Source organism: Bactrocera neohumeralis, chromosome 3, assembly GCF_024586455.1.
Source record: "Bactrocera neohumeralis isolate Rockhampton chromosome 3, APGP_CSIRO_Bneo_wtdbg2-racon-allhic-juicebox.fasta_v2, whole genome shotgun sequence".
NCBI lineage: Eukaryota > Metazoa > Arthropoda > Insecta > Diptera > Tephritidae > Bactrocera > Bactrocera neohumeralis.
Window position 1 is genome coordinate 6,831,093 of NC_065920.1, and position 24,551 is coordinate 6,855,643.

The window sequence follows — 24,551 nt, forward strand, 5'->3', positions numbered from 1 at the left end:
AAAAATCGCGCGCAAAAACATGAAAAAACGAATGCAAAGCAAAATTATATTTTTTTGTAATTTTTTTTAATTTGTCCACCCAAAGAATATGGCGGCCAATGGTGCACCAAACACACGCACACATACATAAGTAAACTCCTCAATACCAAAAGTGTATAAGTGTGTGTTTCGTTTTCACCCGCATTGGCGTGGCTCCAATGGCGTGTGGCGGTAGTGCGCTTGGCGCTCTCCAATCGACTAGCCATGCCTGGTCCACACACACTGGAGCCACACTCAGCCAACGACCGTCCAATTAATTTGTGGTTTATCAATTTAATTTCAACGATATTTGTTATTTTGTTGCTTTTTGCGTTGTTCTTGTTGTTGTGCAGTACTGTTTGCACAAATTTTAATTTGGCGGCTTGACTTTGCATTTGGCATATTATTTTATTGGTCATTGGCGGCGTTCAACGTCGTGCAGCACAGGCTACATATGCTCCACCGCAGCGCTGGTTGGGGTATAAATGTAAGTAAGCGATTGCATATACAAGCACCCACTAGGAAATTGCTCTCAATCCGAATAATTTTTTACATGATATTTTGTTAGCATTAAAATAATATTTCGGGCTATAACGAAATGGTCAATATTAGCACTTTGGGTTGATCAGCTGTTGGCTCAGCTGCTGACTCAGCTGACTTGAAGATTTAAGCATAGAGTGTAGCATAATTTTAGGCTCATAATACAGCAAGCCCTTCTGATCCCACCTAATGTGTTTGACAACAATTTAAATCGAGTAATGCTGCCAGCTCCTCATCTTCAAACTTTTTTGGCCGCCCAGCAGGTTCCTTGTCTTCCAGCAAAAAATATACAAATCAAAATCAGTTCGTTTACAACTTCCTAGAGGGCTTATGCGTACCAACGCCAGCATCACCCAACCGGTACCGTATTTGTTTCGATGGCGCTTCGCTTTTCTGCTCCAAATGATTCATATGCAAAACATGAGTTCATGTCGAGGTACCATAAAAAACTTCTTTGGACCCCACATGTGTAGGTGTGTGTATGTATATATTATGATACAATTAAGTCTGCGTGTATGCTGCGTATATCCATTGGCCGCTGCTGCTTGTTGGTCACCCCCAGTTATGGCAGTTATGGAGCTTGTCTTTGGTAGCTTATTCGACAGTCGCCTTTTAATTATCATCAATTATTCAAAGCCATTTTTAATTGAGCACTTTTTGCAATCGAATAGCTGATTTCACTATTTTTTCAGTGTTTTGTATTTAAAAAAATTTGAATTCAAACTTTTTTGTATAAAAATATTTAAAATTTAATTTAAAAACAAAATTTATCAAAATTAATAAAAATTTAATTTAAAAAATTTAACCAAAATTAAAAAAAAATTAAATAAATTAAATTAATTAATTAAAAAAATTTAAAAAAAAATGAATTAAATTAAATTAATTATTATAAAAAAATTTAAAAAAATTAAATTAATTAATTAAATTTTTAAATTTTTTTTTAAATTTATTTTTAATTTCTTTTTTATTTAGTGAGATTTTTAAAAAGTTTGAAACTCTATGTACGAAAATCTTTTTTTTTTTAATTTTATTAGTTTTCTTTTTAATTTTTTGTTTTTTGAAGTTCAGTAAAAGTCTACACTATATTTTTTTCTAACTAACTATTACCACATAACCTCAAATTAACTGAATAATTAGATATCCCAAATATTTACAAACATACAATTCAGTATAGTTCAACCTCTACGTTTCACCTTTCTTTAAAAAAATTTTATATGCAGGAATTTAAATTAGTTTTTCTTTTTTTAATTACCCTCTTTTGTTTCACAACTGATTTAATTTAAGCGCTGAGTGCTGCATTATTAAATCGTGTGTAATTTCACAGGAAAGGCATGAAAGAAAACACTTCAGCGCTGAAGGATGCCTGAAGTAGCCGTCGGTGCGGCGACACTACACCGCTTAACAGTAAAAAAGGAAGCTGAAATAGCAATGAGTGCTGAGTGCTGTGCCGCGATGCTTATCAGCAAGCAATGGTAATTGAGATATTTCGGCATACATACATACATACATTTCGTCACCTAAAACGCAAAATAACGTAACATCACTTTTCATAATTTTACACGAGAAGGAAAAACGATGTAATAAAAACCACTCATATTGAAAAAAATGGGTTTTGGTTATAAAATGGTTATATATTGGTTATATCTGACGGCGGCAGCTGAAAATTTTATGCTACAGCTATGTAATATGATGTAAAGAATCGTAAGCAATAAAGAACTCAATTTCCATTTTTTGATGTTACGTTGTTTTGCATTTTAGGTAACGATATATGATATATACATATACATATATATTTTTTAACACATTTTTTAAAGTAAAATGGGCAAAACTCAAAGTAACTAACTTTTCAGATTTTCTATTGTGCTAACACATTTTTATTACTTAGTAAAACAGTTGAAAAAATATTTAAATTTTCAATTTTTCTTAAATTTTTCAAACAGCTGGCAACTTTTTTAGCAAAATTTTTTCATGAGAGCTTATTTTGTAATATTTTCAGTTTATACTATATATTTATTCGTTAAATTTATTTTTGACAAAATATTTTTTAAACAGTTGGCAATACACCACTTTTTTGTGTTAAAACTGCCTAATATTACATTGAAAAAATGTTATAAGAAAATCTCATAAAAACTTCGAATCGAACCACCTTTACTACATACAATGTTTATATATGTATTTTTAGAATAAATTGGTCATAAAACACTTAATGATTCCTTATTCAAATTAGACGCCATTCGAACTCACATATTAAAGCACTGGTTTGTAGCATTATTGAAAGTAATAAACATACCACAAAATTACAGTACTCTATCTGAGATACAAGCAAATAAATAGACCTACAGTAGGCGTTCGTTCCCACAGCAATCGGGCAGACATAATGAGAATTATTCCGGCTATTATCCGTCCAAGTAATTTTCACTTGAAACTTAAAACGTTCCTTATTTTGTGAGATAAATTCGCAAATCAACAACTTTATCAGTTTGCTGAGAAAGTATCCAGCGCTATTCTAACTTATACAAATCCACCTAACCTTACAACAACTAAAAATTTCGAAACCTGAAGGTAAGATATCGGTAGAAATTTTGGTTCGCTGCAGATATCTAGGAACAATGAGTTATGTAGGGTACAGTGCAGAATGTTGTATCAACCGCCATTGATTTACACAACATTCGATCAACATTCGAAGATAGGCAACGGATTACCAATTTTTTTTCAAAACTCGAAGAGTCCATTTTTATTGCTGTGTACATTTTTTTCTCTTTGATCAGATTGGAATACACTTTGACTCATTGCTATAATGACTTTATACTTCTGTGAAATACTGAAAAGAATATGTTCCCATTCCAAAACAAATGTTCTTATTTTAAAGCTTTATGGTAACAATTCTATAAAAAGGATTTTTTTCCTAACGGTACTTTTCCTACTATTGTATGTAGTAAGCGGAATGCACTGAAAACTGTGTTTCATTGCTATAAAGACACTCATCCGATCAGTGCCATTTGGAGTATAAATTAATTTTATTAAATTATGTTAGCTAATAGGAGAATACCGCGCAAAATCATACAGGTACTTAATCCGTAAAGAGAAAGTAGCTAAAGACGCTTTGAATGGTGATGGTTTGACCAATCGCGCCATTGCTCGGAATTTGCGAAGATCGGTAACAGTAGTGTGTAATTACTAGAGTAACAAAGAAAATTATGGGCAGAGAACTTACTCTGGTCGAAAAAAATCATTAACACACATCAAGAAAGAGAAATTTATCGACAGTTATCAAATAAAACGACGTCAATATGGAAAGTGAAAAGATAGAACCAAATTACAGCTTCACAATTTGGTGTGCGGTGAAACGAAATCCTAACATTGTGCGTGAGCAAATGCAGAAAGCGTCTCTCTTGAAACCACACCATAAAGTATCTCGTCTCAATTTTGCCCGAAATCGCATGAGTAAGGACTAGCGTCACGTAAGATTAGGACGATTAGGCAATTCCCACGACAGCCGGTTCTACGCACCGGAATTGACTCGGATTTCATCCGACCAAGGGCTGTTCTTTCGGCGATCTAACCCCGTTTGGCTCGGTAAGTGTTAATTTGTTGTTGTTGTATTAGGAATATTGCTCCTAGGTGATTTTTTCCGATGAGAAAAAGTTCAATCTTGATGTCCCAGACGACTTTTTGTAATACTGACTAGATTTACGGAAAGAGCCACGATATTTTTCAAAGTGCAATTTCGGCTGAGGCTCACTTATGGTATGGGTCGCATTTTCAAATTCTGGGACACAGTCATCGAAAATCTTTCACTTTTCAAGAAGACAATGCAAAAATCTATACAAACAGGTCAACGAAAACGTGGCTTCAACGTAAAAATATCGATCCTTTGGAATGGCTGGCTTGTTCTCCTGATGAAAGTTCTATTGAGAAGATCCGGGGATGGCTGGTAAGAAAGTTTTACGAGGTTTGTCAATTGACAAAAATTGCTGTACGTGATGGAAAATTTTTGAACTGAAAATCGTAATCAAAATACCTCAAATACACCACAAACCTCTTAGTATATAAGTCGTAAATCCTTAATTCAGATTTTTGAATCTCGATTTGGAAGTAAGTAATTACAATTAATTTGTGTATACATAAAATCGCATGATATTTATTTGAAATATAATTACTCTCATGCAATGTTTTCATAATTTGTGAGAATAATTCTTAAAAAAAAGCTGGAAGTATCTTTCGAGTATGAGAAAATAGTTATCAATGATAATTAGTATTAGATTTTGGAAACTAAAGGCCACTAATCTCCGAAAAAGGTATAGATATACATATTTCAAGTCTAGATTTATGGCAATTTTATCAGGAAAACCACATAATATGCTAGTAGAATGTTTATACTAGAAGTATATATAAATTACTTCAATAATTTTTTTGATAATATTTCGAAATTTTTTTCTTTCAATTATATTTCCAGGACGGCGAATTAAAAAAAATATATAAATATTTGTTATTATTTATTTAACTTATTTACCTTATTTCCGTCTGTAAAAATTTTGACGACAATTATATGGCGGGTTTCCTACTTGGAAACCCGTCCTAGCGTGCTTTGAAAAAGAAAGCTGAAGTCAACACGAGAAAATGCGCTGCAATGCTGAGGAGGCAATTATAGTATATTTTTTTACCTTCAATTATATTTTCCGTTTTCCACAGAAGCTACAGTTATATAACTGTTATTATAATTTTTAATATATTTTTATTAAAGTTCGAACGAAGTTAGCTTTTTTTCGCAACTTCAGCAATTTTATTTACTAAACGCACACGCACACACTCCACAAACAGCCGAGTCTCGCAGTTAACAAAAAGTTTTCCTTCACTTGTGTATTTCTCAATTCCGCAACTCTTTGCTGCTCACACACTCAGTCCGTCAACGGCGTAGAAAAATCACGTCCTTTTATAAAACACAACAACAACAACGACAACAATGAAAGTTTTTGTGCCGCACAATTACGCGTTTAATTATCCACAAAATAGGCGAGCAGCGCAGCGCAGCGAAAGCGTCAGCCAGCGCAGGTGAGTGCAACACACGTATGTATAATATATGTACGAGTATGTATGCGTGAGCACACCAATACTAGCGCAAACACACGTGTGGCGTGTAATTTAGTTATAGTTTAGTTTAAATAAAAAAACTTGCGTGGGTGGGCGCAAAAGTTTCGCTGCTTAAACTTAAATTGCACTTTTCAACTTTGATGCGCGCGTGTTTCGCATATAATAACAGCAACAAGAAGAAGAAGAATGCGCTGTAGAAAGTTTATTAGCTTTTTTCTCACTCGGTTGGGCAAAGGTAAATTTTCTAACTGAAATAGAGTTGTATTTTGCTTAGTTTCTTGGGAGCGCTGCAAATGTTTAAAGTATTTCTGAAGTTTTGAAGTTTTATAGCAGAATTTTCGGAGATTTTTGGCGAATTTTCAATGTGTGTATTTTGAAATTGGGTGTGAGTTTTTGCAAACTTTTCACTACGGAAGCTCAAAAGCACAGTTTAGGGGCGAAGAGTTGTAATTTTTTTTTTATTTTTTGGAGTTTTTTTGAATCAGGTTTTAGGAATATTAATTTTTTTATTTTATATTTATTTTATATATTTTTTAAAATATTTTTTTTCAATGTTTTTTTTCTGTTATATTTTCTTAATTATAGAATTAAGCACAATGCAATCAAAATTAATTAGTTTTTTAGCATTTAAATTTATAATATTTAATTTTTGCAATTATTATTTATTTTTGTTGTTGTTTCTTCAATCGTAACTATGAAGACACATGTAAATATTTTTTTTTCTGCAATTTTTTTATTATGAAAAGTATCACTTTTTATCATTTATATTCATTTATAATTATTAATTAATTTTTTTCCCCAAAAAATTTTTTTTATAATTTTTATGTTCTTTTTTTAATGTGGTTCGGCTTTTATTTAATTGTTTTTTTTTTTTTTTTAATTGTCTTCATAATATTTTTAATTGATTTTTCCACTTAAAACTTTTAATCTGATTTTTTATTGAATTTCGCTTTTTTATGTAGATTTTATAATATGTTATGAGTTAAAAACTTAAAAATTTAAATAATTACTTAGTCCTTAAAAATGCGATTTTATATAAATTATTATTTATAATTGATTTTAAATATTTTTAAAATATTTTTTATATAATTTTTAATTTTTTTAATTTTTGTTTAATAATTTTTAATTTTTTTTTAAATAATCTATATAATTATTTACAGTTTTAGCAGCTTTTTGATATACGAAAATTAATTATTTATTAAAACTTTTTAAATTTGTCTTTAAAAATGTGGTTTTTAATACTAAAATATTTTTTTTTCAATAATCAAAATTTTTCTTACAGTTTTATAACAGTTTAAAAGTTAAATATTAAAAGATAATTTCATACAAATATTTTTTTGTATTATTGTGTTTTTTTTTTTGTTTTTATAAATGTATACTTATTTTTCAAACGCTTTTTATTGCTTTTGTTATTGAAAACATATATCAGTTATTTTATTTTTTTATTTGAAAAAAATTTCGATTTCGTATTTTCTACCACTTTTATTTCAACTTCATTTGCAGTTCATCAACATTTTTAAAAAATTGTTTGCAATTTGTTTCAAACGCAACCGCGTGTTGCACGAATTTCCACTAACTTGCAACAAAGTTTTTGCGACACTTAAACGTTGTGCTACAACAAACACGACGAAATGAAATCGTACAACCGGATAGCGGTGCAATGCGTGCTTACACGTAAACTGCTCGCTGGCGAATGATCTAATATGTTTGCTGGCTGTTGCTCTAATTTGAATTGATTATGTTGTTGGCGTTCCTGCGGCGCGACGGCACTGTTGTGACAACAACGATTTACTTTTACGCAAAGCGGCAAGTTGCGGCGGCTGCTGCTGCTGCGACTGTGTGGCAAACGACTGACGATCGAAGCTGCTGCATGCCACACAGCGGCACAGCCAACAACACAAGCTTATTACTTGTGCTTAAATATGAGTTAGAGGGTTGGGCGTGTGGCGGCGCCTTAATGTATGCTGCTGACAATGCACGTTTTGTTGTTGCTGGCGGCGGCTAATGTGCGGCGCGCTGGGGGTGAGTTCACTTAGCTGCGTTTGTTTTGTTTTTGTATACATTTTGTTGTCGCTATTTATGTGCGTTGGCTTGTGCACGCGATGGGCTGTCCTTATGGCGCACATTTCCCCTGTGCCAATGAGAATTTCCCGCTATTTGTGGCGTGTGCTACAGCGAATGCGCGTGTGCGTGCTCTCTTTTGGTTGCTGTTTAAGATTGTTGTTGATATTATTATTATGTTTTTTTTATTATTTTTTTTTTGCTTGCAGCATTTCTTGCGCTCTCGCTAACTCAGCAATTTCTTTATGCTGTCGCGGCTCCTTGCTCAAGCTCACATATTTCGAAAGGGTATCACGAAGATTTTACGCACAAATAAAATTGAGTTTTCATTGCCTGCTTTGGCACTCATTTTATCCCTCTCCACAGTCCTCCCTGGTGGTCCTTAAGTTCATAGTTTCTCCCTGCGTTAAATATATCCTTGGAAATCCAATTTTGTTGCTATAATTCGCGTATCTTGTTTATTTTTGTTATTGTAATTTAAATTTTTTTTCATTCTTTTCGTTTTTATCCGCTTTCCTGAGTACTTTATTTTATTACTGCAATTTGAGGTTGATTTTTTGCCTCATCATCTTAACCTCAGCTTTTATTGTTGTTGTTTTATAATTTTTTCTACTCCTTTTTCGTCTTATATTTACAAAATCTCCCTCTACTAATATGACGGCAAATTTATTGCCGCGCTCTATCGCTCTATCACTCTCCCTCTCTCTCGCTCTTTATCTCTATATATTACGCTCTCTCACTCTTACTCATCTACATCGCATGTTGTTGTGGCTTGCCAACATGTGAGAACGCTGTAAAACTGAAAAAAAGTTCTTCTGTCGTCAGCCCCTCCCTTTCCATTGCGTCACTCACTGCATCACACTCTCAAGTGGGTGGTGGCCATAGCTTGCGCTGCCGCCGCCGCCACCGCCACCACTGTAGCATCGCTTACCGCTCCAAACGATTACTCACTGTGGAATTTATTTGGGATATCATTTTTGACAACTCAATTTATTTTTATTAATTTTCTGCTCTTCCTCCGCCCGACGTCGTTCGCCGTTGCCCCCGCTCAGCGCTCCAGTCGCAGCACGCTCGTTAACTTTCGCATGCTGCCATTACTCCAAAAGCAATCTCTCTGCTGCCCTCACATACAGCTAACGGTTAGTTGACCACCCAGCCACCTTGTCGTCGCTGGCGCCCACGATTCTCTCCGTTCGAGGCACCAACAACCGACCACATTATGTGTAAGTGAATTTCAGTTAATTTATTATCGGGAATTATTGCCTTTATTGTTATGGTTATTCCACTCTATTCCATTTCAGCTCACTCCATCAGCTAACGGTGTAAATGTTGCAATCAAATTTCGCCTGCCACACATTTGGCGGCGAATCTCCATCACATCCCTTTCCATGCAGCTTTCGGTTAGCTGGCTGACTTCGAGATATATACATATAACGGTACATATACATACATATATATACAAACATATATATACATATACCGATGTTGCTGGTTGGCAGCTGTGCGCTTATAGGTTGTTTGTTGTGTCGTTTAAACTGACTGCTGAATTGTGGCGGCTGCCTGGTGTCATCGCTGAGCTGCAATTAGGAAATGAATTTGTTGAGAATCACAAGCACACGTTCTTTTTCATCGTTTATTTTTGCTCCTTATTCTCCTCACTTCTTGCAGCTTTGTGTGTGTTCTCGTTTTCGTAGAATACTGTGAGTGTTTGTGTGTGTCTTTCAAATTGGTTGAAGGCTTTTTATCAAATGGCAGGACATTCATGGAAATAATGAATTTTTATGCACAGATGTAAAAGTTATTAGAGTTAGTGCAGCGAGCGGGTTAGATAGGGAAGAGAGAATAAGGTTAGAACGTCCTTAAATTAATATTGGCATTTATAAGTGTATTATGGTGAATCTTCAATTCATCAGACGTTGAGTTAACAATGAACTTTAATCTTTCGAGAAATGCAACGAAAGCCTTCTTTACTGATCAAATAAAGAAAAAATGAGATATTTCGGTCCTATAACCCACAAAATTTCGCCAAAATAAGACGCTTGGAGAAATTCAGTGGCGATAAAGCTTACAGAGGAGCGTTTGAGCTTTATATCACCGGGATATGGTATCACCAAGGGGCGTTTATTGACGTATCCTGTGTAACACTGCATGACCTGCGGTCTTCAACTCCCGGACCCGACATTAGCTTCGAATTGGACAATGAGTAGGATTAGCTCGTTAACCGCGAGTTCAAGTTCAGTCGCGTTGTCAGAAGAACCGGGATGCGATATCACTAAGGGCAGGTTACCTCCGAGTTGATGCAGCCTGGAGAACGATAAATGATTAAATTGGACAATGAGGAATGAGCTCATTAACCGCAAGCTTGAGGCCAGTTAAGAAATGATCAATTTAAGTAAAGTATAGGTACCAGGGTACAGGGCGGAATCGCAGTTCACTGCAAAGCAAGTGAGCTGGCAAGAAAAAAACCCTAGTCGCCCTGTCAGTAGAAAGGTCTCTCCATGTCTAGATTAGCTAGATTGCGTGAGATCTCAACCAGTGCTGAAGTACCATTAAATCAATCTCACGCTGTCGAAAGATCCGTTTGACTCCTCATGGATTGCTAGAGGTACAGTGTACTCTTTGCTTGCTATAAAACTAATATTTCTCTGGTAGTAGGGTTACAACTAGTCTTTGCCGTTTCGTCTACGCAAAAAGGTTAAGAATTTTACCGGATGGCAATTGTAGAAAAGTTTGGAAGAAGACGAGGTAGAATAATGTCAACACTTTCTTCTTGACTGTCCCGTCTTTACGATATCAAGGCTTCAATAAATGGTAGACATCCCACTGAGCTGGTGGAAATAGAAATAAATCGTCTAAGCCGATTTGTATTGGGCTCAAGGCGCTTTTTTCAAACTTCAGAGAGGACTGTATATAATGGTCCAAGTGCGATCTCCTACTTGAAGTTCAGCTATTGAAACTAACCTAACAAACAGTCCAAGAGAAGAAGATTTTGAGAGTGTTCATCAACAGATTCCAAATATATGAACAACAGTTGGATCCTTGCGGTCAGCTTTAAGCCAATCCAATCCCCAGACGTTCATGCTAATAATAGGAGTTTTTCTGTGCGAAAAATAACTCCGTGCTAACTTGATCCCAATTTGAAGAATCGAACACCTGCTTGATGCCAAGAATTATGTAATTTCTTGAACTTTTACTACCTATCCGACCACATGAGCTAGCGCGGGTCAATGGGCTTCATGAGCTCTTTCGAGCAGTACTTATCCAAGTACTAGATGGAGACTGATGGAGGATGGAGCCTGGTGTAGAAACTCACCCAAGTGAGGAGTGGCCAGAAACGATTATTTTACATATGTCTCACGACTTCCGGTCCCAGACCACTTAGTCCTCTGATTAGCCAAAAACCATCAGTTTGAGGCGAGCTAAAATGAGATGGCAAAATATCCATCCCAAGGGTTGTGTGCTGGTTTTGGAACCAGCCACGTAAAAAAACACCTCCAATAAAAAGAACTACTATAACCGACTGGAGAAGACTGATGTCCCCATAGGACCGAGGATCGCTGCTGATCTTGTCGTGAAATTTCAGACGAGGATGTCTAGTCGCGTTGAAAATATCTTTTCGGTATGCCTTATTTGTAGTTTTCTTCGATCAAATTGTGGCTTTGAACTCAAATAAGAAGTAGAATTTCAGCAAGATTTGGTATCGAAAATCCAACAAAAAAATATGTTTATCGAGATTTTGTAGAGTAAATGCTCTTATGCGAATTGAGAGCAGCCTACTTTCAAAAGATTGTGTCTAAGTTATTCATCAACCAACTTTTTTAACTTGCCTTTTATATTAAAAATTTATAAGAAAGACATCACCTTTAACAACAGCCATGGTGGCAATATGTGATCGGCATACACAACTATCTAATTGCTTTCAGTGGCCAAGGAAAACTTTTTATAACCACTTTTAAGGCAATAAAATTGAGGACCATAATTTATAGATATCCCAGGCACTTCAAAATAAACAGTGCGATGGAGGACTAAACAGTTATATAAAGCTGTATATTTATATAGTTCTATATATGTATGAAAGTATATATGCCTTGTGAGTGCAACAAAAATAAGTGGCACATAGAATTTATGACCAGCTATTGGACGCTACCGACGCACTCATAAATTTCCGCAAATGTCCCAATCGATGGAGTAGCACACGGAGGCACACCGAGGCAAATAAACGTAAATGCAATAAAAATAACAGCAACAATTTCAATGAGCCAATAGTAAATAAGTATGTATGTATGTATGTATGTAGGACATAAATGTACGTGAGTAAATAAATAAATAAATACATTGAGTAAAGTGAATAAATGTTTGCTGGCAATTTGGCATTTTTTATTGCATTTGCCGCATCAATAAAACCGCAATGTAATTTAAAGTGAACGCATTACCGAGCCACCGAACTCCGCAACGAAGCAGCAGGAGGAGGCAGGTAACGCCTATCGTTAACACACGCAGCCACACACACTGAGAGGCACTGAGTGGGAGACATACATACATACGAACGCATTAAACTTTATTTAAGTATATGAAAAGCGTTTATGTGTTTTAAGTATGTGTATGTGTATAAACATCAACTCACACATACACACACGCACACTAATACATACAAGCGACAGCTATTGGTAGCACGAGTGACCATAAATATTGTAAATGCGGCAAAATGGCGAATTGCCCGCTACTTTTATGTGCCTTGTGCCCCCACCACGCACTTAAAGCGAGTGAGCGGGCGCGCAGGAGGCAACTGGCTGGCAGGATGACTTGAGAAACCAATAAATTTGTGCGTTACGGTCTTTACAGACTCATTTGGCTAACTCGTAGCGTTGATGATGAGGCACCAACACACCACTAAATGGCTGGGCGGTAGGCCACCAAGTTGTATGGATGGCGAAAATTTACCGTTTCAAATGCGGCTGCGACCATGAGCACATTAACTGTAACAGTCGCACACACACACACACACAAACACAGGTATTCCAGCGGCGCACCAAAGTAACCAATTTTGTAAATTGAAAGCAGAAATGTAAGCGCATCGTTCATTTAAGTCCAGTGTGCCTTCGCCTTACCCGCTCCTCAACGTGCTGTCAACTGCTTTACGTTTTATAAGCAACCTGTGCAACTTGCGTAAATGGTGAAGCACCCGTTTGTAGCCGACGCTAGAGCAATGGAGCAGCGCAATTTCACTTGCAATAATTCATTGGCCTCAACAGCCCGATTTCGGGCCCCCCAACGCCATGTTGTGGGCCAACAGCAGCGTCGGCGTCAAAGAGTGCTGGAGTTATATGCATTAAGCATGCATTCAAACACTCACACTTACATTATTACATGGGTATGTATGTAGAAAAATTCGCGTGCTCACAACTCAGTCGGAATGAAATTAATTATTTTCCATTAAACTTAAGTAGAATATAAAATTTCCTCGAAAGGCAATTTAGCCAGTCAAGTGCCCATATAAATTACATCAATTTCATACCACCTACAGCAAAAGTGAAACAAAAACAAAAATAACAAAAACCAAACTATAAAAAAATCAATTGTGTGTGTGTGTAAGTTAGCAAGTGTGAGTGAGCCCGGCGCACGCCTTGCGATAAAATGTGTGAGTGAGCGCGCAACTGCAAGTCTGTGTATGTATGCGTTTGTATTTGATTGTATATCTCATTGTTGTTGTGGGTGGCCACCAATGCCACAGCTGGGTCTTCATGCTTCGTGCAGCGGGCAGGATGGTGAGTTGGGTTAATGCAATGGCTACAGTAACGGAAGCAATGAAAGTAAGTAGGAAGCGCTAAGAACGACCTGGCCAAATGGTATATAACCAAGGCTAGTGAAAAAATTATTGATAACAACACTTTGTAGATATTTGGCTAAGCAAATTAGCCTTAAGCAGCCTCTCAGCACGTTTTATAGTGTTCTGGGCAGATTATGCCCACAGAAAGAACTTAGAACTGTGATATTTCACTGTTAAAATCTTGACACTATACTCTAGAATCCAGTACATTCGATATAACATAATTAAATATTAACAAAATAAAAAAGGTTGCATATTCCAAGGCGTCATATCCTTAATTTCTTGCTTATATTTTCTGTAGAAAATTTTTCTTTGCTCCAAATCGTGTTTCAAATGTTAGAGAAATAATTACCAATAGCCAATACCTGGAAGCTTGATTATTTCTACATATTCAGACCTTCAACGCTTCTGGTGAAATTTACGATATTATTTCTCGTAATACTTCATACCTAAGTTTTTAATTGAACCTTATAAGTTTTGACTTCAAGATAACATAGCTCGTTACTAGAAGCCACATTTCGACCATTATAAGTTAAGGAAATATTAATTAAGTTAAATAATTTAATTTTTTTATTATAAAAATATATTTTTAAATTTATATATAAATAGATATAATAAAAAATATATTTTGAAAAAAAAAATAAAAAAATAGTATTTTATTTTATAAATATATTTTTAAATAAAAGACAAAATCTATTTTTTATTTTCTAACATATTTTTTATTTTTTTTTTATTTTTTTATATTTTTTTTTTATTATTAAAGTTTATCTATTCAAGAATATATCTACAAAGGAATTTTAAAAATTAAAATTACTTTCGGAGATATAAGTATATGTATTTTTCTGACCCGGCATTCAAACTGGTTCGATCGGAACTTTAAACCGTTTTTCTCCAAACTGTCTTTTCAAAGCGATAACCATTATTTCTCAGGTTCTATTAGACTGATTTACCTGATACTTTTAAAAACCCTTTTTATTGACTGATTCATGTCAGGAAGTATTCATATCCACAAATTTTTATTACTATAAAAAAAAACATTGCAAAAATCAAAAATCTTTGCACAAAAATTAGCTATTCTGTAACAATTATTGCTCACATAACATGAATAATCGAACTAAATGGATATAGTAGTTGAAATGTGGACAAATGTCTTCAGTGTAAAACTGAAAGCGCCAATTAAAATTTCTCGTCGACATTTGGTTTCAACAAGACGGTGGCACTTCGTAAACATCGCATCAATCAGTGGATTTATTGAGAGAACATTTCGGTGAACAGATAATTTCACGTTCTGGGCCGGTTAGACCATTTCCTGTTGGGATATGTAAACTCTAAAGTCTTTGCGGACAATCCCGCTTCGTTTCAGGCCTTGGAGCAAAGCAGATGTGATTCGCCAGTTACCAGTCGAAATGCTTGAACGAGTCATCGAAAATTAGACTCAACGGATGGACCATGTGAAACATAGCCGCGGACAACATTTGAAAGAGATAATCTTCAAAAAATAAATGCCAAAGAATGTTTTTTCGAATGATAATATATATTTTTAATTAAATTTGAATTTTCTGTGTTTTTTCTTTGAAAGAGTGGGGAATCTCGAAGTGGATCAAACTTTAGTATAGTCTTAAAATCGTAATGGTAGAAAAATTGGTTCTCAAAATATAGATTTTTTTTGAGTAAAATATGGAGGTACGAACGAAAACTTCAAAAGTGTAATTAAAATGAAGCATAACGAGGTAGCTGATATTCGATATCAAAGTATAACAAGTAATAGACCAGAGTAGTTTTTGGAACTGTCCAACCGTATTAAGGTATTATGTACATGGGTTCCATGGATCCAAAAAAAAACATTGCCCTATTAAATTATATTACATTTCTAGAATATTGAACTGATCCAAGAATTAGCTTTGGAGATACAGTCGTCAAAAGCTGCGCCCTCGAGATCAGCTATATAGTCTCTTAAAAATTTAAATGCTTTTTCTTCAAAACCTTATTTTTAAAGTCGGTTAGCAAGATTTCTCGAGAACTACTCAACCGATTGCTATTAAATATTACACATATTTTCAAGATATAATTTATAAAACCTTGAAATATGGATTTTTTTGTTGAATTACAAATTAAAACAAAAAAGTCGAGAAATTTTCACCACAATTAGCATTTTTTTTGTAAAAACGTTTGCCAAAATATAAATTTCCCATTTTGTTTGCCTTCGTCTAATGCCTAGCTTATGATCTGAACCAAGACACGTATTTTTTCCTTTTTACTTTTGATAAACTTGTAAGTAGTTCTTATGTCAACGTGTTGGCACCTTTTTTTGGATAGACTGCCGAAAATGACGTCGTAAGGCCGAGTTTTGAATATTTTCCTTTCAAAATCTCACAAGCGCTTTGCAAAATATGTATCTTCGAAATATTAAGAATTTTCAATAGTACATTTAATTTTTAATATGAAAAATATATATATTGAAAATAGGCTGTTGTTTGCTCGTCAAGACCCATATAACCCATATAACCCCTTAAACCCCAACATTTCAGATAAACTATCATAACCAATCACCATCGGCGCTTAAAGACGCAATAACTAGCTGGCATGTTATGAAGTCATTAGATGCAGATAAGTTAGATGTAGAATAATTTTCAACAGTTACTTTGAAAAGAGCATACCATCTACCGCGATCATTATTTAGCATTATTGGAAGGTTTGCTTCGCGGAGAATAATATTTGAAAAAGGACAAAGAAAGTTCTTGTTAGTTCAAACAATGCCCTGTGTTCTAAATATCTGAAAACGAAAAAGAATTATATGAATTTTGCTTCGAATTGTTTTTATGTTCAATATTTTGGGGAATCTGAGCCCAAGCGACTTTTCGTGTTCTTAAAAAACTGGAAAATATTTAGCGATAATAAAGAAGTAGTCGCTGGGCGTTAGAGTTATTTGGAAGCAAAGTACAAAGACAACGTAAAATAAAAACGACATGAAAAAGCTGGAAGATCGACATACATATGTCTCGATGTTTTGTCTTCTTCTTAATAACAACTTCCAAGCAGAGATATTACCAAGGAGGAAAGTTTTGCCAACAGTCGTGAAATAAAGTGAGTTTTAATACAGTAAAAACGTTTCTGCAAGTCAAAGCCTATCCGGTTCTAGCGTTTTTATCGTTAGTACCATACTTCGATTAAACTTATGCTTAACAAATGAGTTTTGATTAAACTACCCATTCTAAATACACTCAAAGAAATCAAGAAAGAATTTTGCTTGGGAAAAACCCACTAATTCGCCTTAAGATTTTCTTTAAACGCAAGCAGACAGATTATGAGCGCCAGCAATAAATTTCAATACTTTGCATAGCCCATTTTCTTACTTTCTTTGCACGCATTTAAGCCAAGCTTACTGAATTCAAGTATGAGCTGAGTTTAGTAGAATTACATTTTTTGCTTTGTTCGACTAAACTGAATGGGCTCGCTGTGCCGTGGTAAGCAAGCTAGTAAGCGTTCAGCAATATTCCGCATGAATCGAAAATTGTGTCGACTTTATTATATTTTTGCGATATAGTTGACTATTGAGGCCAATATGTGCGAAATTTGTTGAATTTATTATAAATGTTCATATTTTTTTAATAAATGTATATAATATATGTACATATGTGAAGCAATCACTATCTAATATTTATGGGTAATATTAATGGAGCAAGGAAGGTTTTATTTATTCTATCATCTGTACTAGCTACTCGTAAGGTTTGAACAACATTCTATCATTTGATAGTGCCCTTCAATAAGAAATATAATGATCCGTTGATCTTTTGCAGTATGTTTCTCATTCCCCTGGAATGACATCATTGTATACTTCCCAGCAGTATTCATTTGAAAACAAAGACATACACATGTTATTAGAGATCGAACAATTGAATTGTTTAATCCACTCAAAGGAGCATTTATCAGTAGATTTGTTCAGCAGTAAGTAACTTCACGAATGTCTTAGATTTCAGTGTTGACGGAATAGTTTCTAAGATAAGCAAAGTTGTCTTCAGAGTTGAAAGAAAAGTGTGTGTAATGCTTATACTCGTACGTATATTATGACAACGTTCGTCAGCCTTTACCCATTTGCCTCACTATTTTATTCCATCAATGCAACGACATCTATTGATAAAATACGAAAAAACTTTTTCGACTACCCAATAGTATATTAGCTCAATCTATTATTATAAGTTGGACTCACTAAACTAATTTTTTGGACTTAATAAAATAATTAGTTTTTCTTCCTAAAAATGGCAATTGCTTGAAAGATATCATTTGTATTATTCGATGGTAATTTTACATACCGAATTTTTTCTAACAACTGTAAATTGTTTTGCAATCTCAGCGTTTAAACAGCAGTTAATAAAACTGAAGTTGAAAATTGAATATTATTCGAAGATATTATGACTAAATTTTTGTGTAATATGTATGACAGCCAACAGATTTTTCAAATTTAAGGAGAGAAAGAGAATTTCATTAGGAGAGAAAATATATTTATGTAAGGAAGAGTGAAATTCGGAAATGACAGATGATTGCTATGGAGCACTTTTCAGAAAAAAACTCGACATTTGTTAAAATTATTATTATTTTTTTAAATATGCGATCGAAGTATTGATGATGATTTAGAACAAAAGTTCTATCTAATATATATAGTTTCAGTATTCAAAACTATATAATTTTAAGAATCGATTAATTTTATAATTTTTCATTAAAGCTACTGTCGTAGGTAGATACTAGCTATGAAGTCTCAGTAAAAAATGTCATTTATTCAACATCTTACAGCTTTAACTGTGCTATTCTAGATGGATTGTGTTAAGCTAGCTTAAATTTGAATAACTCAAGCAACTTTGTTTAAGTTCATGTCTAGTAGCCAATGGCTCTTGCAAAATTTATGAATATTTTGGAGACTGTTGATGGTTAGTACAAATATTCTGCGCATATAAAAACTGTATAGTGTCTTTCGCCACCGTAGAATAGTAGAGAAGAGCCAATACCGAAAATTCGATCATAGGTTTCACATAAGAGTATTGGAAAAATGTAATACTGGTCACGGATATCATCAAATATTGTAAAAAATTACTATTTGAGAAAAATGTGAAAATAGTTACAAGAAAACTCCTACCAATGGTTGATTTAAAAATATAAAGAAAAATTATTAAGTAATGAAATTTGACAGAAAATATTATACATATTTTTGATTTATAACACCAGTGTTTTTCAATGTCTAGAATCACAATTTGGGCATAAAAATAGAAATTAAAAAAAAAATTGTTGACCAGTGTAATAAATTTTTTATATAAAAATTTCGAAAAAACTACCAAACGAAAAATATATGTTTTGTACAATAAAATCTTTAAAATATTTTGATAAAATTTTTCGCATTCTCCCACACTCAAAAATTCCAGTCATGGTTATTATTATATCCGTCACCTAACCTGATTTCGAACTGACCGACCTTACTTTAAAAGCTATAAATAAAAAAACCTTGTTTTTCAATGTCTAGGATCAGAATTTGAGCATGAAATTAAAAAAATAAATAAATAAAAATTGTTGACCAGTGTAATAAATTTTTTATATACAAATAAAAATTTCGAAAATAATTTTTACAATTAAGATTTTTTAAAAATAAACGCAATAAAAAACATAAAATGTAAACAAAAAATAAAAAAAATCCTTGAATTAATTAATATACATAAAAAATTGTTTCCAATAAAAAAATAAACATAGGAAAATGTAAACAAAAAATAAAAAAATTTGTTGACCAGTGTAATAAATTTTTTATATACAAATTTCGAAAATAATTTACAGAATGTTTATAGAATTTTTAAGAATACAAAATAACATTAAATTTAATCAAAAAATATTTTAGTAATATAAAATATAATGATAATATGTATTGAAGCTTTTTATTTATTATAAGTCTTCGAGAATATTCTAATTGAAAAGGTGGGGTTACAAACCGAAAAAATACATTTTTTGTACAAAAAAGTTTTCGCAATTCTCCCACACTCAAAAATTCAGGTCATGAATATTATGGACCTTCACCTAACCTGATTTCGAACTCTTGAACGACCTTAAAATAAAAGCCTGTCAACGATTTTTGGCAAATGCCGAACCTCGACAATAAAATTTAGGTTACTACCGGCCCGACTTTTCTGTTCTTTTTTACATACCTATATTCATTAATACCAAAATCACAATTCGGCAAAATGTAGTTATTACAACAAACAAATTTCGTATGTTTTATTTAGTTATTTTCGCTAGCAACAGCAGAAAAACGCCACAACAGCGTAAGTGCGTAAACTTACAACGCTTAAGCTTAGACTTTGGTATAAAAGACCCACCGCTTGCGGTCTGCAATCATCAGTTCACTTCGGTAGCTTCACAGTTCAAGTTAATACAAGAACCCAACACAAAACTAAATCAAAATGAAATCCTTCGTTTGCATTGCTATCTTCGCCGCCATCTTCAGCGTTGCATTGGCCGGTCCCACCAGCAACAGCGGTGCCGCCGCTGCCGCCGAGCAAGAGGCCAAAGCCGAACAAAACGCACAAGCTGTGAACCTCCAGTCAGCCTACGATTTGACACGTTTCCGTAAATCCGCTTATGGTGGTGGCGCCGCCGCTAGCATTCCAGCACCTCCCTGCCCCAAGAACTACCTCTTCAGCTGTCAACCTAACTTGGCGCCAGTCGCATGTGCCGCCCCAGCTGCTGCTCCATCATACGGCTCAGCCGGTGCCTACTCAGCGCCCATCCCAACTTATGTCTACTAAGTTGTGGACCATAAAGGATAATGACAAAGGACAAGGGCATACTCTAGCGGACTAATGCGTGGAGATAAGTAATAGCTGTGAACGCAGTTAATTATTTTATTGAAAAAATATAGAAAAAAATTGAAGCATACAAAAGTTTGAGTTATGATTATTAATTACTGGTTGGGTGTCATAGCTTGGGTTGGCAACAAAAATATTTTCTAGAACATTTTTACTCATTTCTGTTGGTAAAGCAGCAATGTGTTGACTCGGCAACTTTTCCGAAGCATTAAGTTCGGCTAATGACATAATGTTTAGCGCTGACTAAGTAAATAAACTCTATTTTGTAAAGTTCTTGAATTCCACTAGGTTTTAACAGGTTTTCGGTACATTGAACTTCCACAAAAATTCGCTTAAACAGTTGTTTTAGGTTTACTTTTCGAGAATTGGTGAGAAGCGGATAGACTAGATGAAAAGCGAGGACAGACGACAGCCAGTGGGCTGATAAAAGGTGGAGAGGCCTGATGAGAGCCAATGATATTCGATGAGAATCAGTGTGAGAGAGAACGTAATGATTTCCCCCTCTATCGTTGACTTTATATCTTGCGTAAAAGGTGCTGGCGTTCAATTGACGAGGACTACTTCGCGTATATAAAGACAGATATTTGGACAGCCAAATCGACTCAGCTCGGCTGAATGCCAAAATCGACTCAACTCATCACGCTAATCAATTATATATATGTATTATTTATAGGGTCTGGTCCTGATAAGAACACTAACTGGTCACTGTCTGGTGGCGACACACGCCCTCACGATGGAGCTGACAGAACAAGAATACTGCAGAAAATGTCTAGAGCAGGGCACCAGAGGTTCAATGGAGCATATCTTGTGCATTTGTTCCGCATTGGCAAGACTAGTGACAGTGATACACTGGAGGAGGTATCGATGTATACATGTTAAAATTCAAGTCAAGCGCAGGCGTCCTAAATGATGACTACTCTTCTTGGACCTACCAACTGAACTGCTTCTGATATCGCAAAAGACCAAAACTGGTCTATGTGTAGCTTATTGGCCCACCAGATTAAGCTAACCTAACCTTTAGGGTCTCCGAAGTTTCCTTCTGCTCAGATTATACTAATATATCAAATGTTTGGAACTCCTTTTGGCTGTTCGATCATTGCTTTCGAGCTTAACATAAATTGACTTGCCATACATTTGACAAAAAGCTCGTTGAAACGGTCATAAAGGACTCCACAAAATATTTTGTGAAGACTTATGTAGTTTACTCTGCTGAGTTGAGATACCATCCTAATGGCATTTTGCCTTCTTTTTGACATTTTTAACACGCATATTCAAGAATTTCAGTATTACGTTGTTCAAAAACCCTCAAGATCTTCTGCAAGTATCAACAATCAGAATTTGAATTGACTCTCGCATTACCATTGGAGAACATAACCTACAATACCACCATACAGCCTATTTAAATTTAACTCAAATGCGAGAATTTTAATTTGTAACATTTCTCTCCCCCACACAGAAGCCATAAAATTCCTTTTCCGCTTTTAATTCAATTTCGCTAATTTATAAACAATTTCATTTGCCAACTTTGAGTTCTGGCAGCAAATTGCTTGTGACACTAAAGCCCAACAACAGCAAATACCGCAAAAGATAACTGTAAAGAAGAGAGTTCAGTTGGAATAATATAATAAAGAGTAAGAAAAAATACGAAAACAAAAAAAAAATAAAAATACGAAAAGCCGAAATTAAAAACGACAAAAACAAATCAAAAGCCAAAAACAAGTCTTTTACAAAAAGTAAACTAACTGAGCAACCAACAGGAAAGCAGGAGCAAACGAACAAAAAGACATCTTATATGCAAGCACCGACATGCACACATTTATTTACAACGTGCACGAAGAAGTGTTGGTATGAGACGCGACGAGCTGAGACGGCAGTACTGCTGCTGCTGCTGCTGCTGCTGCGTCGACTGCAGTTGGAGAAATGCTGATGCGAAGATTTAATAAATGAAATTGGTGTGTGATTAAAAACACAAAAACCAAACGAAATCCATCTAATCAACTTTGCTCGCCCCCACCCCCGCCAGCGTCACACAGTCGACTGTGCGCTCAGTTGTCCCTCACACACACACGCGCACGACTGCCGTAACAATTACAAGTAAGCGCAAAAACAAACACCCACTCAGCCATGTAGCAAGTGTATTTGTAGAAAAATAACAACAATAACAAGAGGAATTCAGCCATTTTGCAATGAATAAGCATGGCTCGCACGGCGCACAAAGCGACTGGGTGCTAACGCCGTCTTGCCGTCGGTAGACAGCAGCGAACAGCCATCTTCAGCACCATTCGCAAATATATAAGTGTGTGTGTATGTGTTCAGGCTGCTGCTGCCTGTATAACCCGAATTACACTGAATAAGAAGATAAAGCAGCTGAAAAGGAAGAAGTACAAAATCAATTCACAAAGCTACAAAAATACATATGTGTGTGTGGGTACTCATACACTTACAATTGGGGAATGTTCATTATGGGCGGAGCTACATAGAGCGCCTGTAGGGATGGCGAGTAAATATTGGGTTATTCTAAAGAGTTTTAATTCTTAAGAAACTGAGATATAGATGGCGCTCTAATATAGCAGAATGGTTTGTGTCAAGGTTTAATTGGAAATTGTGTAAACCTTCATTTCTATATGCCATTAATGGATTTGATGATTGAACCAGAAAATATACAAGATTTTTTATTGAATTGCTTGAAAGAAACATATATTTTAGAATTTTGGCTGAAATTTATATACAGTGAAATTCCCTATTACGGGCAGTACTTATGATGGGATACGTCCCTAACCAGACAAATTTTATGAACATAACCAATTTTGCACACAAAACCAACTGCTATAACCGGATATTAATAAGACCGGACACGGACACGGACACTATTTTGGTAATATTCCGTTGAAATTATTTAAACGGAGAAGATTTTATAAAATTTGTCAAGAAAATTATATACAATATATTTAAAAAAGTAAATTGGTATTAATGTACAATACGTAAAATGATCACAGCAAACAAATAGCCTTGCGCTGGTGTAGTCTGCATCGCGGTGGCGCAACGAAAGCTAATTAGATAATTGTCCTTCATTTACTCCTGGCTGACATTGGCTAGCATTTATTAGTTCATTAGAAATATATGTACATAGTTCTGAGTTGCAGTTTCTTACTCTATGAATACATTTTAAACACACGTTTTTACCACGCCCCCAGCTTTCTTAGCCGGACAAAGGCACTGCGAATATTGTTTTATTTCGAAGTATAATCACCAAATATCTTAAGAAATATCTCTGAGCATTAATTTCAATGGTTAAAAGTTTTTTCCCAGCACTTTTCAAAAAACAAAAACAAATATTTCAGCTGGAGCTCTTGTGCTCAACATTCGCCAATAATCAAAGTTTCATTGTCAGCTGATTACAAAATAAAATATCAGCAATATTCCGATTTATTTCCCCCAAAATATCACTTAAGTAACAAATTTCATCGAAATATCAGTCAGATACCAAATAACACCATCCTAAAGGCCTTTTTTTCGTATTGCTTGAAATAAAGGTAACTTTTAAGAAATATTGATGAAAATTCAAAAAAAATATGTAAATTTGAACAATCATTGTATTTAATACTTTAATGCATGCACACTTACCAATTGCGTATATTTTGATACATAACTATCCAAGTTTTGGTATTATTAGCAACGAAATATATATTGAATACGCTCCAAAATGTGTATATTTATTGATTGAGTAATGCTTAGAAATATTTCATCACACATTCTTTAACTCTTTCATTTTTATTTTTATGAATATATTCTATTAAACTAATTTGCTATGAATACCAAATATTTTACAGACATCAATATTCAGAACTTTTTTTATTTCTGAATAATATTAATTATGAAATCGAAATCACTTGCAAGCACTTTTCACACTATATAATAAATATAAACGCTAAAAAGACACACACAAGCACTTATAACACATTTTTCGTAGCACAACTGTAGCGGAGGAGACGCACCAACTTCAACAGCGGAAAAAACGCATTAAAATGAAACATTTCACGCCAAAAACACACACATTTTCGTTACCGACAATTATATTTAACTTTTTTATAATTTATTAAGCATTTAACAACATAATTATAACAATTTATTGAAATTAAAATGCAGCACAACGAATTGAAGACGCGATTGAATTT

General features: G+C 34.5%; 2 protein-coding genes across 2 annotated transcripts in view; one reads left to right on the top strand and one right to left on the bottom strand.

Annotated features, from left to right (window-relative positions):
* LOC126754062 (homeotic protein ocelliless) overlaps positions 1 to 6,202 on the bottom strand; it is a 98,757-nt gene extending 92,555 nt beyond the window's left edge. The window contains 1 exon segment of the mRNA XM_050465939.1: positions 5,072 to 6,202. The gene's annotated coding sequence lies outside the window, so the exon portion shown is untranslated.
* A 13,699-nt stretch (positions 6,203 to 19,901) lies between these two features.
* On the top strand, positions 19,902 to 20,451 carry LOC126754065 (vitelline membrane protein Vm26Aa-like). Its single transcript, XM_050465943.1, has one exon. The coding sequence runs from the start codon at positions 19,972 to 19,974 to the stop codon at positions 20,314 to 20,316; it is 345 nt and encodes a 114-aa protein (XP_050321900.1). The 5' UTR covers positions 19,902 to 19,971; the 3' UTR covers positions 20,317 to 20,451.
* Positions 20,452 to 24,551: the final 4,100 nt, after the last annotated feature.

Excerpts from the sequence above, each read along its gene's own strand:
- LOC126754065 (XM_050465943.1), top strand. The coding sequence starts at position 19,972 with ATGAAATCCTTCGTTTGCATTGCTATCTTCGCCGCCATCTTCAGCGTT.